This window comes from Battus philenor, unplaced genomic scaffold (genome assembly GCF_028537555.1).
Source record: "Battus philenor isolate CCGP_79_NKW_IND1 unplaced genomic scaffold, ilBatPhil1.0.hap1 SCAF_23, whole genome shotgun sequence".
Taxonomy (NCBI): Eukaryota; Metazoa; Arthropoda; class Insecta; order Lepidoptera; family Papilionidae; genus Battus; species Battus philenor.
Genome location: NW_027181686.1, coordinates 6204200 through 6223954, shown reverse-complemented (window position 1 = coordinate 6223954; position 19755 = coordinate 6204200). Strand labels below are relative to the sequence as shown.

General features: G+C 34.7%; 2 protein-coding genes across 3 annotated transcripts in view; both read right to left on the bottom strand.

The window, feature by feature from the left end:
- The window catches only part of LOC137924167 (uncharacterized), a 34154-nt gene extending 32466 nt beyond the window's left edge, over positions 1-1688 (bottom strand). The window contains exon 1 of one of the 2 annotated variants that reach the window (XM_068767518.1): positions 360-1688. In XM_068767518.1, the coding sequence (XP_068623619.1) occupies positions 360-1550 (1191 nt within the window). In that variant the 5' untranslated portion in view covers positions 1551-1688. The remainder of the gene's footprint in view (positions 1-359) is intronic. The other variant, XM_068767517.1, reaches the window with a different exon arrangement.
- Positions 1689-7734: 6046 nt separating this feature from the next.
- beag (IC cytokine homolog beag) lies at positions 7735-19264 on the bottom strand. Its single transcript, XM_068767426.1, has 11 exons — positions 18932-19264; positions 17662-17859; positions 16471-16534; positions 16132-16206; positions 15642-15749; positions 14328-14392; positions 12397-12640; positions 10963-11110; positions 10356-10559; positions 9219-9385; positions 7735-7994 (listed from the first exon to the last, which is right to left on the bottom strand). Exons 1-11 carry the CDS (start codon positions 19078-19080, stop codon positions 7920-7922), a joined length of 1497 nt encoding a protein of 498 aa, XP_068623527.1. The 5' UTR covers positions 19081-19264; the 3' UTR covers positions 7735-7919.
- Between the last annotated feature and the right edge of the window lie 491 nt (positions 19265-19755).

Below are 19755 nucleotides of genomic sequence, written 5' to 3'. Positions count from 1 at the left end.
CCTGATATTTAGACCTTTTTGAAGCTACCCGGCCTACGTAACTATAAATTACATAATTTTGTGTCCTTGTTTGCAATAGACCGACTTGATGGACAAGTCGTCAACAACGTCATGATTAGTTATTTATATCCTGGTAATATAAATGATAAAAGCGAAAAAAATACGACATGGCGTGACATTGCATACAGTTTCCGTAAAGTTGACACTAAAAATTAACTTTGATAATTAAAAGTATTATTGAAGTGAACAATGCTAAACTGCTAGGGAAAAATAAAGTAATGTAATAATCATGGTAACGTTACCTTAGTTATTCTTTTAATATTTTGTTAATTTAAATTGCCTAATTAAAGTTTTCTCACCTCTGGAGGAGCAGCGAACTTTAAGTTAGCGAGGGAACCGTGCGATCGACTTCTGTGTTCTTGTCTTATGCTGTATGAAAACGCTCGTTCATTTAAATGTCCTTTCTTCCTGTATATTCCTCCAGCATCTTCTACGGCTTCTAAACCTGTCATGCTTTGCGCTGCCTTCATGGCACTAGGTGGCGGTTTCGAGCGCCGAGGATCTACAGTAGCGTATTGCAGACGGCCTCTTCCGGGCGGAGGTGCAACAGGGAAAGGACCGGGAGCCAAAGCAGCCGGTACGCGTCCTCTGTGGCCCAACGTCGCCGGTCTAGCGTGAGGTAACGTAGCGGCAGGATGAGCAACCAGCACCATCGGATGAGCCGCCGCCCAAGCTGGTGGCGCCCGACCCAAAGACCTCCCATTCATAACCGGAGCTGGCCCCGGCATCGTGGCATACATCTCATCGGCTGACGCGGATGATTTCTTTTTACTCTTTTTTGTTGTTGATTTCTTTTTCGGTTCCTCGGGCGGCGGTGGCGGAGGCGGTACGGACGCGGGCCGGGTGATTTGCCGGGGTCGCGGCGCTCTGGTCGGATGCGGAATATCATCGCTCGCATCATCCCGCTCCACTTCCCCGACCCAAACCTTATGGTTTTCATCTCCATCGTATACTTCAAGTTCCTCTTCAGGTTCGGGGGGTAGTTGTGAAGGCGATCTTTCAGCTTCTAATCGCTTTGCGTAAGAACTATCAGCGTAAGCATGGAAGCAACACCTCACGAGTGCGTTAGCCGCAGCTTCACGGCGGCAAATAAAAGCGTGACATTCCAGAACTTTGATGCCTTGCGTCCTACGTAAAACTGCCGCGAACAAAGGCGGTCGCCGAGGAGCAGGGGCTCTGGCGAATGGAGAATCCAAGGGTAAAAATCTCGGCGCGCCTTCAACGCTTACACGACGAACGGCTGCGCAATAGTGCAAACTAGATATAGGAAAAAAGCGCGCCACTCGAGATCCGCTTTCATCGACATTCTCCAGCAGGATTCCATTGGACCAGACCGACAACCACGAATCTATTCCGCCACTAGTCGCTCCCTTTTCCGGATACAACTCGCGTAAGGGCTCTTGGATTCCTTGCAGACCGTCTTTACTTTGCTGCGGCACCGCCGAGCCCAAATATAGCACACGGCACCGACAGATCGGTGTCGACTCCATTTTGACACTACACTATCACATGACACTAAATCACTTGAAGACACTGCAAATAATTATTTAATATTTTGTTGCTTGTGGCGTAAACGTGCGCTGGCCGCGAGACAGGCGCGGGTCTGAGTGAACGGAATTCAAGATGGCCGGGCGAGTCGAGGGGGAGGGGAGAGGGGGGCAGACCCGTACCTGCGCTTACGCACCTGTGAAGACGCTCTACACGGCCCATAGGACGGGTAGGCTCGTCATGGCGATGAACCGTCATTGTGTCAAATGAATCGTCGCGAATTCGGACGCATTTCTCTTCAACGTCGCGTCATCCGTACCGACGTGAAGGAATGCCATACTTTTAGTCTGCACTAGTGAAAACTGAAGGTCGGTTAGCTGAGCGATGGGAGATAATTATACCTGTATATTGCCAATACTCGCCAATTATATCCGGGTTGTATTTCTTTGTGCACACAACGCTTCAAGATTGCCAGGATCAACTTCCTACTATGTAATTACTGTACATTATAAATAATAAAACTTTCTTTACGCCATATAATTTAAGTGACCTTAATAAAAGTACCTTGCGGATTCGTAAACAGGTTAATTCTGCATAAACAAATCTATTGGTATGCGGAATAAATACATAACATTCCAAAGAGTTTGTAACAACTTACTACTCGACTTGTTTCTACATAAAAGCCAAGTTTGGTGATAATTAAAATTCAAATTACACAACATTAAATCACTGTGTTTCTTCACTCTGAGTACACGACTATTAATATATTTATACATATAAATATGCATATTGATACTAATGAAACAATTATACGTGCGTTATAAGATCATGTTCCAAAATATTATGTATTATTTTATTTATTTATTCATATGGTATGTCAACGAATCAAACACTTGCATTGTATTAACAATGATTCTATGTCCTTGTTGAACTGTGGTAGCCTAGTGGTAGAGGACTGAGGCTTACGATCGTAGGCCCGGGATACAATCTTCAAATATTCACCCTTTTTGCAATATTATACATTATTGCCACTTCTCGCAAACAGGTTTCCAGATGATGGACAGCAGCATCCTCTGCATTCTATAACACAATACTGAGGTCGACAATCCACCTGTCAAGCGAGGTGATAATGGTATATCCCCATAAATATCTTTGGGGGAGACCTATGCCTTGCAGTGGGCGTCTAGATACTGGAACGATATGTCCTTATTACTAGCACGAATAACTACTACATACACGCATAACTACTATACGATATATCGTACAATATTATACTTATAATAATTTGCAATCGATAATAGACTGACGTGGCAGGGGACAGATAATCTATGTTAATGGTATGTTAATGTTAGTTTTTTTTTATCTTTGAGATTGAATTGAAGAATCTTTTGCGTAAATGCAATAATTCACAAACTACAATAATACATGCACTTTGGTATAATTAATAGATGCTATGGCATGCCAGTGTACATTATATTTGTTTCCCAAGACTTCCGTCGCATGATTGAGTTCTATATTGTGAACAATGAATGCGTAAAATGTCAATTATCTATTAAAGAATAAACAGCTATAAACATTGACTCATTAGTTCACACCCAATCGTTAAGCTTAATAATATAATAACGTATTAAACCATTTAACTTACCGGCCATTTATACTCACAATGGGTTTAAAGATAACCCTGAATAATTAATCTATTGAGGCGACAATAAAATTGTACTATTATAGTTTCTCCTACAAAAACACGTGATACATGAGATATATTTAAAATTAAAACTATAATGCCTTCTATATCCTAAGAGAAAATTTAAAGCATCAAGAAACTAGCTATATTAATAATAAAGTACATAAAGTTATTTAATACTTATGTACCTCATTATTACGTTTTTCTAAAATCGTTATGGAGCAAACATGAAAAACAAAATTTTTTGATATATTTTTTTTATTTTAAACATACTAGTAGATCTCGTGAAAATCTTGTTACAGCACATTAGGATGAAATCGCAGATGATTTAAATTTACCCAACGACTTTTAAACTTATCTAGTTGTTAATAGTACGCTAGTATAGTTACTCTATGTTAATAGTAATAAATAATACACCTGTATTTCCAATAACCTGAAAAAACATCCTTGGTAAAGATCTCCGGCGCAGCCCAAATTACCGTTTTCTTCTCTTTTTTTTTCCATTCCTTTCTTACTATTATATGTAGGTATGTATATTTATTGATTCTGTTACGATTATTTTTTAAATAGTAATAATACGAAATAAATTTTAATTTACTTATCGAATAATCAGCGCAATATCTCTTAGTTGCGGATACCAATTCGTTGAGATGGGAAAAAACAAGATAAACTCCTGTTTCATTACATTAAGGATCTAAGAGATCCCGCAGTGAGATGTTACCGCGCAATATGACATGCTTCGACACACGGAAGGGTGCTGTGACATGCCGCTAGGTTCTTCGCACTTATTTACTTTGAAGAGATACGACCAGTTTTCCAATATAAATCATGATCATTATTTCAGCCGTATGTTCTGGCTGCTTAGATTTTCAATTGGTCTGGTTAGAAGTGGCTAGCATCTATCATATTCCTACGACTTTAACTACATTTGGTGGGCATGGCCAAAAATGTGGTATGTCCACTGCCAAATTCATATGCCAATTCAATGAACTAATTTAATTATTTTCTTTCGATTATCTTAAAGCCGTGTAGGTTACTTATATAATAATTTGTCGTGTACATTGTCCGGTAGCTTTAAAACGCCGCCTAAGTTAAATACTGGCGTAGTGCCAAAATAGCAATTCTCGAACTTTGCTGTATTTCGGTATAATTTTTTTTATTATAGAAAAATTTAAATTGCCAGTTGTCGTAGTTAAACTGTCAGAGTTATTGAAAAACAGCGATGAAGATGCGTAACATGAACTATTTACAGAAACTGAGCCACGAGTACACCTTTGGAAACCGCAGCTCTTGACGCTACATAAGACTCTTCACCTCATTATGAAGCTAACAATTTATCACGTCACTCAGTACTACCGAAACCGTTGTACCGCGCTTTAAGTGTGCGTATAGCGAGTCGGCTAAGTATCGGCCTATTCGTTTCAAAAGTCTGCTCAAAAGGCTGGCAACGCTCTTGCTTTTTCCTGTTCACATCGCGTGGTACGTTCAGTAGCACTATAGGCCAAGCCTCATAACAGAGGTCATTGGACCGCTCAATTTAAAAAACAACGTGAGGCATAGAGCGGATACTCCCAAATGAGCCTTCGCGTTTAGCTAACAAAAACCAAATCAAAGCAACAGACCCGTCGTCTTTTCACCTCCAATTTATACAATCAACACAACAAAGGCGAATTTTGACTTTTTATCAAAAAATGCAGAGAGCTAAAAATAACTTTTGCGAATGTTCTTAATCCGTTTTTTTTTATTTCGTGGTAGAAACTTTCTAGAAGTTTTAAATACCCTGTCCTCTAGGAGAGGACAGGATTGTGCTGATCCCTGGATACTTAACCCTTTTCGGTGGTCATCCTTTGCGCCTAGTGAAAGACCCTAGACTTACCCTAGTTGATATTATTTCTGCTGTGCAATTTCTATATTTATTAAACACTTTTAAATTCATTAATTTGCAAAAACTCTTTGCTCTAACTCTACCACTATAATATTAAAAATAATTACACTTCGGGTTTAGTCACTTTACGGTCTTAAAGTGTTCTATATTAATTTCGTTGTTTTTTTTCTCTCTCTTAAAGAAATAATGCTATTTTATTAGGGGTATCTAAAATAACTGCAAATAATTGAATTATCATGATGTGTTACATTAGAAAAATAAGGATTGCATTACGATGTTTTAAGTTTCATATAATTTTCAAGGCAGCTTTCTCAACTAATTTGGACAGTTATCTACTAAAACGCGAATATGTGTCTGTTGAACGCTTCTGCCTTGCATAGGGCAATAGGATATGTGGAAGATCACCAATAAAATTAAGTCAGGGTGGCAATGGACACCACCTCGATTTCTGTGCAAAGAAAGGCGACAGATAGCACGAAACCATATTAACAACCATGATCTACTAGACAGTGAAACAATTTAACAATTGTCTTTTTACATAAGTTGTAATAAACTATCGATTAGTAGGCTTTCAAAGATCCAGAACACAAAGTTCTATGACTATGCTATACCATCTGTGCTATGCGCTATGAGACCTGCTCACTCCCACTTCAACTTGCCAAACCTAACTCATCAGTTACTTCTAACATATTTAAATATATGTGTTATATAACGATATACATTTAAAATTATGTTTAATTAAAAAATTTAAATTGACTGTTGTATTTGCGTCATTGATATAGGTACATCTTTGCATAATTGACTGTTAAATCCAATGATTAAAAACATTAATAATAAGATGACAATCTTAAAATAAATTCCACTTTAAGATGTAAAAAGTATCCATTAAACAATACACACACTAGTATAGATCCTCTATGCAGTGGCGTACCTAGGGGGGGGCGGTGGGTGCGGTCCGCACCGGGCGGCACTTACCATGGGGCGGCATTTTTTCTATTTGCTTATAGTTGTAAAAAGCAACTTTTTCATTTCAAATTTTTTTTCATTCTTGAATAATAAATGATTATTATAAGTTTAATATTTGATTTATATAAATTATGATTAACTTTATGATTTCGAATATTATTCCTCGGTGTATATAAATGCATTTTAGTGTAAATTTTGGATTCTAATTCAAGAACAAGATAATAATTTTAATTTATTGTATTATTAAAATTCGTTGAATTCGCAAAAGGATCTTTACGACTTTGTTCGTCAATTTTTCCTTACTACAATTTTTTGATGTCAGTTTATAAATGTCATTTCTTTTGAAAAGTTTATATGATTACTTTGAAGTGATATATCAATATTTTTTTTAAATCAAAAACCACTATTTGATTGACATATAATAGAAAGGGCGGCAAACTGGAGATCGCCCCGGGCGGCAAAAGTTCTAGGTACGCCACTGCCTCTATGACACATGTATACATTATCATATATTTTTTGGGACCTGTGACTTTCACATAGAATGGTCACAGAAGTCAGAGGCTCACAAGAAGATATCAAACGACGGATAACAATAACTAGGTCTACAATTTTAAAAAATATGTATTTTTTTACTCTTAGTGAAATAACGGACTTAATGGACTCAAAATGTTCAGCACTACTTTCAAATTAATGTTTTCAATTCTTATGCAAACTTTTTACATTAAACTTTAGAAAACGTCAAGGCACCAATTAATCATAAAAAGTAAAATTACATTGTCTATTTCAGTATACAAACACGCTTACGAATATGATACTAAGCCCTTATGAAATGAACGAACCTAAATGGTTCATTCACTTCATAAGAGCCAAGTAATCGTAATAGGTTTCAATTTAAATTTGTGTAAAGTTTAAATATTCGGTTATAATCTTAATTTCAAAGGCGTCTGGAACACTGACGTAATTTATGAGTCCATCAGTGTATATATACATGACAGATAACATTATATAATAAATTGTAAACATCATTTTCTTGTGGATCCGCGTTTAAGCACAAAAGTCAATTTTTTAGTCTTAAGTACACAAAATCTTGAATTAAGCAAAGCTTTACTGCGATGTCCATTTAAATTTTCAATTATATCACGTAACCAAAAAGACGTGTTAGAGAGACATGTTCAAAGTAGAATCAATAGCTCAAGAGCCAAGGCCATACTTTACAATGGATTACGTAAGTCACTCAAGAGTCCCTCTAAAATTTGCGGTAAAATTCCACGGTGAAAGAGAAATGGTCTCTCAGATTAAACAAAAGGCATCGACGGTGATAAAGCGCATAAAGATTATGTAATTCCTATATTAAGGGTCCTTTAATGACGTCATATGGATGGCCTAATGGCAGCACAAGTGCGTATTGCGGAAGATCCTTTCAAAAGAGTATTCAACAGAAAACATAATTGTAGTATTGAAATTTAATAAATAATAACAAACAGAATGATAAAAAATATATTTATAGCGATATCACAACAAACTCCGAAGGTTACCCAGACTGAAGAGCCTTCTTTTTCGTTCAAACTTAAAAAGTTTGTCAAAAGTATGAAAAAGGAACACAGTAAATCATTTCTATCGATTGTAATCAGTGTAAAAGAATAAAAACACGAAAATGTTATAAATCGTTTATTAATATGTATAAACATATATTTTTTTAATAAATCATGTCGTTCGGACAACTCTCTAAGAACGTTGAACATGAGATACTTAATGTACTAGTATTAAGACTTGACGCCCGACAAATAAAAAAAACATTATGCTATCTCTAATCTTCCATAAAAATCCCCGTAAATTTTAAAATTTCGGGGTCTTGAAATTTGGCTCGTCAGCTGATTGTGGGGCTTTCCTCTTCTGTATTATATTCTGGATCTGTAAATAAAATTTTCTTTTATAAATGAAATGTCGTTTTAAAAATATACCTAAGAACATGGAACTAATATCTAATAGATTCAGGCGTTACTTTGCGGAAGTCCATCCTAAGTAAGAAAAGGACTAATATATAGCTACTTCCGCTATGTAGCAGTAGTCGTACAATAAAGTGCACCGCCCGCCAGCCCGCTGATAAATGCGCATGCGGCAAACAATACGAATTACACAACTACCACCTTTAAATCACTCAACACATGTTTCGCCTCAGCCACAGGGCATCCTCAGGAGTAATGTTACACCGATTAGTGCCAAACACTCGGTGTTTTTTTTAACTAATTTTGATTTATCAGCGGGCTAGCGGGCGGTGCACTTTATTGCACGACTAATGCTCCGTAGCGGAAGTAGCTATATATTAGTCCTTTTCTTACATGGAACTAATAATCGCATTTTGCTGTGTCCGAGTAATAAAATGGCAAATTGCTGTTTGGCAAGAGGATTGGTAAGTTGAAGTGACAGTTAGCAGGCCATAGCGCGCTGAACAGGTGGCCGCGAGTCTTAAGGTTATGGAGTGGAGACCACGGACCGGCTACCGCAACGGAGTACGTCAATACACAAGTTCAATAAACGACATTCTTAGTCATCGTAAGACGCTGGATACAGCCCCATTCTAAATGGTTCTATTGGACATTTATATGGGTATTGTCTAAGGCTCAAATGATGATTATGTTCAAATCCAAAACATTTTTATTCAAGCAGGCATTTACAAGTGCTTTTGAATCATTAATTATTTTGACATTATAAGTAATAAGCTACCACCGGTTCCGAAAGGAAATTTAGGCGTTACGAATTTTTTTTTAATCATCGTTTTTATCATGTGTCCGTTTTCAATTTTGATATAAGATTTTTAATTATGGCTTATATGTAACATGTTATTAAAGATGATTTCGGGCTTTTTTAAGTTTTATATAAAACGAAAAAAAATATTACAATGTTCTGATTTTTTTTGCTATTACGAGTATTACCAGAATAACATGATAAAACGAATAAGTTTTTCTTTAAAATACATATATTCAGAAAAAACTAAAACAAAATTTATGGCTTTACTTTTGAAGTCTAAGTAAATTATTTTAAGAACACAGGTACAATTTTTATTAATTTCTCAAAAAAAAATAGCCTTACATTGCTCGAAAACATCAATTTAACTAGATAAAAAAGATATATGACCTGTTGCCATTCTCTATCGAGCTCAGCCTTCTCGCTTTTGTCCTTAGTTTTCCTGGTCTTGCGGCCATCTTGTGTCTTAACGCCATATTGGAAAGCAGCCTTCGGCAGCGCTTCTTTACTGCTCATATATGCAGAATATTCTTCCTGAGTATCGAAGTCCCAGCGTCCTTAAAACAGGTCAAACATTGATATAAATGTTGTTATCTCGGCAAATAATAATAACATCTTTCCATCGCTTCTTGTAGAAATTGTTACAAAATCTGCTAACACAAACTCAGATATAATATTGTGTTATTTCTGTTATTAATTATGTAAACAAATAAATGTACACATTTATTTTGCGCGTTACTGTCAAATTTGATACGATTTTATATTATAATTATTTATTTATTGACTAAACAATAATACAGTGGATATAAAAAACACAAGAAAATACTAATAATTCGCTAATATATATGCTATAGTTCAGAACCATGTCTCAAATATTAACGCAAACCTCTGAAGTTCAATGGGAACAAAATAATTTTAGCTCAAAAAAAAACTTATAATAAAATATCATTAAATTCTCGTTTTAAAGTTATATTATTTTATTTCAAAGTTTTCTCAAGTGATAAAAATAAACTTGATACAACTAAATTACTAATAAAATAATTAATATATCGATGATAATTCATTATATTAAACATAAAACTCTTAAATGACTTGACTATATCGACTAAAGAATATAAGAATAAAAGAATATGCAAAATTCTAAATTGACTTATTAATTATTTTAATTTCTTTTAGAAGCATAATTGTAATATAAATAATCATTATTTATTAGTAAAACATCAAATAAACAAATTAAGAAATTAACCTGAAAAATATTTATTTTTTCTATTATACTTTTGACACAGTCCTACAGAGATAGAGATAGTTATACCGAAATCGCTTCAACGCGCCGTGGAGTATCAACCGCTCTATTCTGTCAGTCCACCTTCAACGCTAGCCGTGGCTCCAGAACGCCACGATTTTTTAAGTCACAGCAAAGCTTTTCAGAAGTACAATAGCAGGAAATCTACCAAAATGACTAGCCTAAAATATATTAAACAATACAAAGCGTAACTCAATAAATCTACATTTCAAATATCTACTTACCAATTGGTCCCTTTTTGTTCCCTGCGTCCATTTTTGTATAGTCGACTTCGTCATCGGAATCGTCTATAGCATCGTCCATCTCTCGCAGCCCCGGGTAACACTCGGCGTAGCCCTCGGGCTCCGCTGCCAAACGTGATAGCAATGCGGCTGAACGTGACTCGCGCTCTGGACCCGCTCCGCTTGTAGTACGTCGAACATTTGGACCTAAAAATATAAATCTCTAAGAAAATACTATATACGTATTACTTCTGAAATCTACAAAAATGTTAATATAAATATTGTGATGGATACGACATAAAAATAAAGTAATAACCCTGTTACACGATACTCTTATAACGTTTCATATCCCACATATAATAAGTGCATAATAAATTTTATGTACCTTGGAAATTGTATCTATTGTGCTGTTTAAAATAAAAATATAAGAAAGTGCCTAATAGTGTTTCGAAAATAATAACTTTAATAAAAACGATCAATTGTTTAAAAGAATATTGGTTATGCTCTTTATTTCTGTTATGTCCTTATAACTCGGTACTAATCTAGCTTGTGATAGGAGTAAGTACTGTAAAAAGAACATTTTTTTTATTTATTTAGTATTTTTTGTTACCCTCTTCCTTCTCGGTCTCTAGAGGCTTGTCGAAGTATCCAGTACGAGGTCGTTCATCGCGCCGATCGCCGCGACGTTCACCCGCCACGTAGTCTCCGATCTCGCCATAAATGGAGTCGTCATTTCGACCCTTCTCCATCAATTTATCCTGACATAAATGAAACAAACAGTTGTATTTTAACTAAAACATTACCAATAAAGCTTGATTCACTGTGAAGTTGCATTTCAATGTTTTATAACATATGAATCTGAGTCGTGGCCGCTTACGATGGGCTTTATAATAAGACATATATAGTAACATTTTTATATTTATACATTTATAGTAACCCAGAGAGCAATGGAGAAGGCTATATTCGGAGACTCATTGCGAAATTGGATCAAAGTATTTCGTAGAATTCTCGTCTGAAATGGAACGTCACTCGGTCAGAATATAAGTCACTCGATTTTCGATATAAACTTCGGAAAACGCAGCAGCAAAGAAAATTGAACGGCATTTATTTTTATAGAGTTTGAATTATTGCGTTGCAAGAAAATATTTTCAGAAGTAGCCACATGACGATTTCGACGATCGATCACATTGTTAAATAAATGTCAAATAAGTAAATTGATTTTATGACCAATATATACTTACCGGCTTTTAAACGGCAATAGAGATTTGCATCGTGTGAACTATCAAACGCGCGAATTTCATAGAAAACATCAAGTTTCTATAGTGATCATATTTTCGAATTTATCAAGTCTGTGCAATTTAATTTTTTTTACATGAGAACCTTCTAAAAATTCTTAGAGAAGTCATAAAATAAAGATGAATGAAAGCAGTTAAATCGTGTTACAGCGTTACCAAAGACCGTAGGTATTTTTATACATATAAGCTCACTTCCGGAATTTAATGGGCGCCCCCCTCCTACCACAAAACCTCTTACTGGTGGAATTTTGATATCTGGTCTTAGCTAATTTGTCGAAAGAAGTAATCCTAACAAAATTCGTCTCATAAGACAGACATCGTAATGAGACGTTACATAAACGAAAATATTTTGTATGTGTATTATTTTATATATATAAATCATCGTTTCAGACTATAGACGCCAACTGCAAGGCGTAAGCTTCCACCACCAAACATTTCTATGGGGGATATACCATAATGGCAACGCTTGGCAGGCGGGCTGACGATCGCGGAGTGGTATTATGGTACACAGAAGTCGCTGCTGCCCATGCTCTGGAAACTTGTTTGTAAACAATGGCCAATCCCGTGTAATTAATGCACAGTGTGAATTATACAACTCGTGTGAAACGATAGCGCGAGTCAATATACAACTAGCGCCATCTATCGGCGTCTTCCAAAGTTACAGTGCTCGTCATATATATATATATATTGGTGAGTGGTACGTAAACTCCGGTTTTCGTTTCATTTTCGTGTGATAAAAAAGTTATTACCTTAGCCTTCTTCAATTTCCTGTGCCTTCCGTGGCGTAAATAAGAGAAGATTTGTGCTAGTTTATCCAGCACTACGTCGTTAGCAGCGGCCGCCGAACTTCTCTCATCTAGCTCCGGAACGTCAGCTTTGCTACGAGTCAGAGTTGTCGGAATATCGCTGTCCATGGCGCCTTCTTCCTCTAACTCCACCACGTATGCCATTCGACCAGGGGCAAACAACTCATTGCGCGGCACCTTCTTATTCCTGAAACCATAATTAACGTTCGTCTAGCACTAATCTCTAGTCAAATTAAAAAAAATATTCCTTTTCATTAGCTTATTTTTAAAGAACAGGTTTCAATCCATTCAATGTGTAGAGTTCATATTAATCTGCAACTTGTACATCTCATATTTTGAAATTTGATGCAAATTATTTACATAAAAAACATGTTTTTGTTAAAAAAGATGTGTTGTAGTGTTTCTTTCTGCATCTTCTCTACAACTATAACGCCTTGCGAATCAGAGTCAAAACTTAAAAATAAAAAAGTTGTCTATCAATAAAAGTCATTAAAAGTTTCAATGTTGAATAAATTCTTTTTTATCTTTATCTATAAATTTTTACATAACTAAACGTCATACAAAATTAAGGGGGATATTTGTTTGCAACACAGTCAATTTAAATTAGATGTAGTAATAAATTTGATGATGGTTGGCGCGTACACGTCAAGTTACGAAGGAGGTTTGACATTTGTCTACCTTCGTCCTGCCGCTAATTGCAGGACGTAACTAGCACTTACGCATTGCGGTCGTTTCGTTATGCTTTTTTTCGAACTTGCATAGCGGCTTAATTAGTAATAATTTCCACTGTGCATCGTTAGATTTACGAGGTTGCGTTTGTGTTGGTTTCGAGTCGTAAATTCTTTTTCAACTTTCTTTTTTTTCCTTAAAGATGGCCACACTTTTGTTTCTAATGGAGGAGACCGGCATAAATGAATGGCTAACCTCTCACAACCAAGAATTCTCTAATGAAGAACTATTGCAACTGAAGTTGTAGTTTGCTAATGAAGATGACAGTGACCGTTCAATAGAAATCTCCAAAGAACAAAATTTAACGTCCAAACAAATTTCCAAAGCGATGTGTTTGATTGACGAAGCTTTGGAGACTTTTTAAAAAAACGATTCTGACAGCAAAGGGGGTTTGAAAGTTAGCCGGGTCGTAGCTACGATTATCAATTGCTACATGCAAACTTATTTTACGTCGAAAAAAAAGCAGCTGAACTGTATGTATTAAAATTTTATTTTATCCTTGTTTTTAAATGTTTGTTCAATTTTCTTTTTAAAAAGTAATATTTTCATTACTTAATTTACTCTAGAAAATCTTAATTTACTTTGCGTCATGTTCTAAAGAACGGAACCACGACGCAAAGTGAAGTATTGTTGTAGTCATAACCTTGAGAATGGTCGTCGCCCATTGAAAAGTATTAGCCTCCCCCAAAAATCGCTACGAGGACTTACGCTGCCCGCATCCAGCGACGTATGTCATCTGTCCACCTAGAGGGCCTATCCACGTCATGTCCACCAGGTCGTGGTCACCACCCGTGAACCTTTCGGTCTCGCCATCGGTTACACGAGCGATATGCCCCACGCAGTACCATTTCAGAGAAACAATTCTTCGAGCTACGTCATTAACTGGTTCTTTTGTGAATCTCCTCATTTCCGATCCTCATTCGATCTTGCAGTGAAGCTCCGAGCATAGCCCTCTCCGTTGCTGGGTTGCTGCCTGGACAACTGTGAGCCTGGCCAATCGTATGTGAACACGTCTTCAGAATAAGACCATAGAGACAAGCAATGCTTGAACAATAGCATTAATTTCTAAACATACCTCATTTACAATTTATATGAAGCAATAATTACAAACTAAACATTAAAATTTTAAATTAAAATATCCTCACTTTTGATCCAATATCATGTTGTAAATATTTTTTCCAATTGTTGTTTTAAATTGTATTTCTTCTTCCTGTGAACAACAAAAACTCTGATAACTTATTGTATTTTATATTTCTGTAAATAATTATGAAATAATATAACACTTTCATAATTTCCCAATCTTTCATTAACCAGCTTCAAATTTCACTTAATGCTATTTACTCAATGTCATTCTAGTAACTATCAAATTGAGTTGACACAAATGGTCACAGAATTATCTTAAGTGTTTAACAACATGAATAAACGAAAATAAATAACATATCTTAAAGCCTCATATGAACCCCATATGAATTCTCTCCAACAATAATGTGGTGTTACTAGACCTTAAGAGTTACTCAGTTAACTCTGGGTTAATATGTGAGTTTCATACGCGTCTCATGGAGGTAAATATGAATAACCTTGTAACACTGCAATAGATAAAATATCACAAGTGTCTCTAGAGGAAACGATGCTGCTGATGAACTGGCCTGAAGAGGCTCCAGCATGGTGCATAGTCAACCCGGAACCCATCATCGCCCTAGCCATTGGAAAGGACACAATGAGCAATTGACAAGCCATGAGGAGTACCGGCCAGCTAAGTTGGCAGTGCCTACCATAAGCGGTGGGCACTCCAATACCTTGCTCTGTCACGACGCCGCCTGCGTCTGGTGGCAGTGTCCTTAACTGGTCATAATGTTTTCATAAACTATCTGTTTACTTTCAATGTCATAGATAGTCCTCTGTGCAGGGCATGCCTGGAAGAAGACAAAAATGCTGCTCAAGTAGTACTTCAGTGTATGGGTATAGCAACTTTCATGTGTTATCTCAGAGAACCGAGGTTCGTCTCCAGGATCACGAGTCAAGGGTCTGCTGGGATTTGTCAAGGAGTTGGGTTAACTTGAATGAAATTAATCCCCACGCAAAATGAGCGCAGTACTGCGTGGTTGCGGAGACCAGCCCGCAAAGACATGACAAAAAACCATAATAACAAGAGAAAAATTTTATACAGCTGGATATAATGTATTTTAATGAAAATAGAGGTATTTTCTAACATCCACTATTTTTCTTTGGACTACAATTAATTACTTGATATAAGTTCATCTACTGCTATACATCATTAAAATTATTTTTCTTTCCTGATAATGAATTTATTTATTAAAATGAAAAAAAAGTTTGTCAAAATAGCTTAATCAAAAATAATCCTAATCCATGGCTGTTTCCTACTAATCTATATAGCAACACCTTACTGGTACAGAAATTATAACTTTAATGATACAATGAAACAACATTTTTTGACTTACCACAGGAAGCTCTTTTTTCTCTTTCACAGCTTCAACAATGGGTGCTGCAACTAATCTCTCCATTTCAGCTTCTTGTTCTTGCTCGCGGTTTTGAATTTCCGAACGGACCTGTAAATTATCAAAAACATATTTTAATTTTAAATTTCATTTAATTTGTCTTTGCACAACGGATTTTTTATATATTAAAGTCTTGTACATGTACTTTTTTGCTATTTTCCATGCTTTTTTACATTTTTGTCGGCATAAGAAGCTTTCTTGTGCCCTAGCTGAAATAAAAAAAATTGTCGTATTGGTAGATCCGATTGGGAGTTATGACATTTAGCCTTACATTTTTGTACACATTACATTACTTATCACATATACCATTTTCTATGATCCATCAATCCATCTCTATTTTTAATGGTAAAAGGACTTAAGACTATATTATTAATATACACCACATGTTCGTATTCTATTATTAAAATTGTATTAATAATATTGTATGACTAACCTTTTGCAACAAAGCATAATCAAGACCTTTCACCAAATGTGTATGCTCCATGTCACCACCAAGATATTTGGATTCCTAAAACAAATTACATTGATGTATTATTATCATTGTTTTAAATAGCCATTGCTCCGGTCTCCTGATGGAGGAGGTATTTTTTCTGTAGATAGACTATTCAACTGTAACATGGTATAAAAAATCAGGTAGTAACTTAAAGAAATCGCTGTGGATTTTACGTGTTTATGGAATCACATCCCTTAGATATGACGAAAACAAGGAAGGAGGATTGAGAACTCATAAAAAGCACCAGAAATTAAATACTAAAATAAAAAAATGATATACCTGAATCAACTGTCGTCTTCTTTCCTTTGCATCCATTCCTGATTTTAGATCAGGTGCAACAGCCCTTTAAAGAATGTCAATGTTATCAATGAAACAATTTTATTTTATCAACAGCCCTTTAAAGAATGTAAATGTTATCAATGAAACAATGTTTTTTTAAATAAAATAAGATGCTACTTTTCCATGAACTTCATTCATGACATGATTTTTGTGTCAGTGTCATTTACTCAATAATATATACCCAAAAGTATTTATCTAAAGTTTTCAAAGGGTACATTTTAGTCTATTTTTCAGTAAATATGCTACATAATTCAGTACCTGTATATTTTGTTATCTGCAACTTTCATTGTAAAACATAAAGGTACCAAAATTTTATATTGAAAAGTTAAAGATGGCCAGAAAAAGTCAAACGTGGACAAAAATGCATACAAGAGTTAATAGCTATTAAATTAGTGAACTATAAAATTAAATCATGGTATCACTTCTTACATTATTATTTTTTGTAAAAAAAAAATATTGTCAATCAAATTTATAACAAATTTGTATTAAATAACAGTAAAGTTATCAGACTCAGATAAAACATCATCATGAAAATAAGTAAAATAACAGGCATTTGATATGGCCCACCCGGCAGAAGAGTAACACTGTTCATTTTTAGATACTTCTATTATGGTCAATCAGTGTCCAATTTTATCCCACATTCATCATCTCTATATTTAATAGCATATGAATAATATGCCATAATTTAAAATCTGAAAAACAGTGAGAGACTGGTAATAAATACAAGAAATAACAATAAACTAGTAACCCAGTACCCCCCTAGTAAATAAATTTGTTTGTCTACACTTGGTATATTGAATCATTTACATGGTTGATACTATAATGCAGGGATCATAAAGTTTTGTTAACATAGGGATACTAAATTTCATTCCAAATGAACAAATGTTGGGTTTCTGGCTGGATCTTCTCAGCAGATCTGCGTTCCAAGCCGGTGGTAACTTATTACTTGTAATGATAATATAATCTAGAATTCAAAAATGCATGTAAATGCCTACTTGAATAAAAGTATGGTGAAAATAAATTTTTTGTTAATCATACCCATGTGACCATGATATTTAAAGAAAATTTGGCTATTCATAAAAACATATTTAATTACTGTGAAATTTGTGACTACTTTAAATGTTTATTCACCTATATGCACTACTAGTGTTGCTAGTAGGATCTGTGGGTCCAATATCATTAAGTCCATCTCTCCTTTCGCGAGCTCTATCCCTATACTTTTCAGCAAGCTCTGCTAATTTATTGTCCTCTTGTTTTTTCAGTGCTGCATAGTAGGATTTCTTTTTTCGCCGTAATTCACTCTTGTTTTCTGCTGGTGGTGGCATTGACCTTAAAAGACATTAAATATTACATATTTTTACCAAAAGCTATATCCATCCTAAGCTTAAATTAAAAGAAATTATAAAAAATTAAAAGGCTGACAAATCAACTTGCTTGTATTGTTGTGAACAAAGCTTTAGGCATTATCACTGTACTAAGAAATAAAATATTTTAGGTTAATCACATTGAGTTAAAAAATTAATTAATTTACAGAGCTATAACTGTCTAGTTACTTTAATATTATTATAACTTTTTGTGCTGCAATCACTTGTCATGTTACATGGTAATTTTATTTATTTTACTCAAGGATTTGTCACTGGAAATCAACAGTATATGGGTTAGCTTATGCCATAGGACTATTTCCTATAAGATATCTTTGGGAGTAGAACATGTCTTATTTAAAATTGAAATTAGGATGATTACTTTTTTTAATTAAAGCAAATTCCAACAACAAAAATTCATCCTTTTTGTCTTTTTCTTTCGTTCAGAATTTACAGATACAACTTAACAATGTCTGCTCAAAAGTTGTGATTAGTAAACTTTAACAATTATGCTTAATATAAAGTGCACACATTCTGTTTTAATTAATTGGAGTTAAAACCTATTGGAAAAATAATTTTGAAATTAAATACAGATACAGGAGTATAGGAACAATCATTACCTTATCTTTTTGGATTTATATCAAAAATATAAAAAATATCTAATACTCATTTATTATATTAAAAAGTTCTTAACTTAATGTTATAAATAATTTTTTTGTAATAAATATTACCGTATGTTCAAGTAATGGATGTAATTTGCAATAGATGGTAAATATCAGGGTATTTCTTTAAAGAAATCCCCACACATAAGCTTAATTTCACAAAATTTCATGATTTTTGAATTAATAGACAACAATAAACAGTTTTACAGCATAATAATATATTACAAATGTTTTTTTTTAATAATAATACTAAGTATACATATAATGTACTAAAATACAATTTTTTGAGACGGAAAGAAAACAATGGATTTACTTTTTACTTCAATCCATAACAAAAGACACCAATGATATAAAATGTGTGAAATATCTGAAATTTACCCTGAATTTGCCATGGCTTCCCGAACTGATCCTACCGGATGAGAACCTCCTGAGGGCGTAGCCCTGGGAGTCATCAAGAGTTTCCTAAAGTCTTCATTAGTTAGCCTTTGAGAAGCAGGTGTATCTTCTACACTTCTATGTTCATCCATGTTCGATAAATGTATCTAAACAGGCAGAGTAGAACAAGAAAAGTAAACTATTTACTAGAATTGTTAACTAGTTCCGATTAACGATTTACTAATATAGTAACGAAAAACTGGATGTAATAGTATAGTATACTTAAATTTACAAATAATTATAACATTCACACTTATTCATTAAATTGAAAATAAAATTGACAGCTAACCATTGACTAGTGTCAACGCTTTTTAATGTTACCAGTCAAAACAAGAGAGTACAAAAATACATAGTGTTAATAAATATACGCTGCAATTTCATATTAAAAAATGTAACATTGTAATCATTTATTGTTCAAGAAATGCATTTCCTCTCTAACATCTGAGGCATACGTACCAACCGATAGTATTCATCATCATTTTAGGAAATGCACTGCGAAACTTCCCGACCTTATCCCAACCATCTGTGTCTCTACAGAAGTAGGAATTAGTCCGTTTACCACCCTTAACACAATGATGTTTCCTTGGAGTTTCGATTCAACTTTTCTGATCCGCAAAGCCGTAGTATAGAATGATCAAATTATAACCAATAATATTAGACCACGTAGCTGCTTTCCATGAAACGAGTTGAAAGTCAAACGCTGTTAAATAGGCGTTGTTATTATCTAAATGATCTATTACATTTTTAAGTTGCTAATAAAAAGTTAT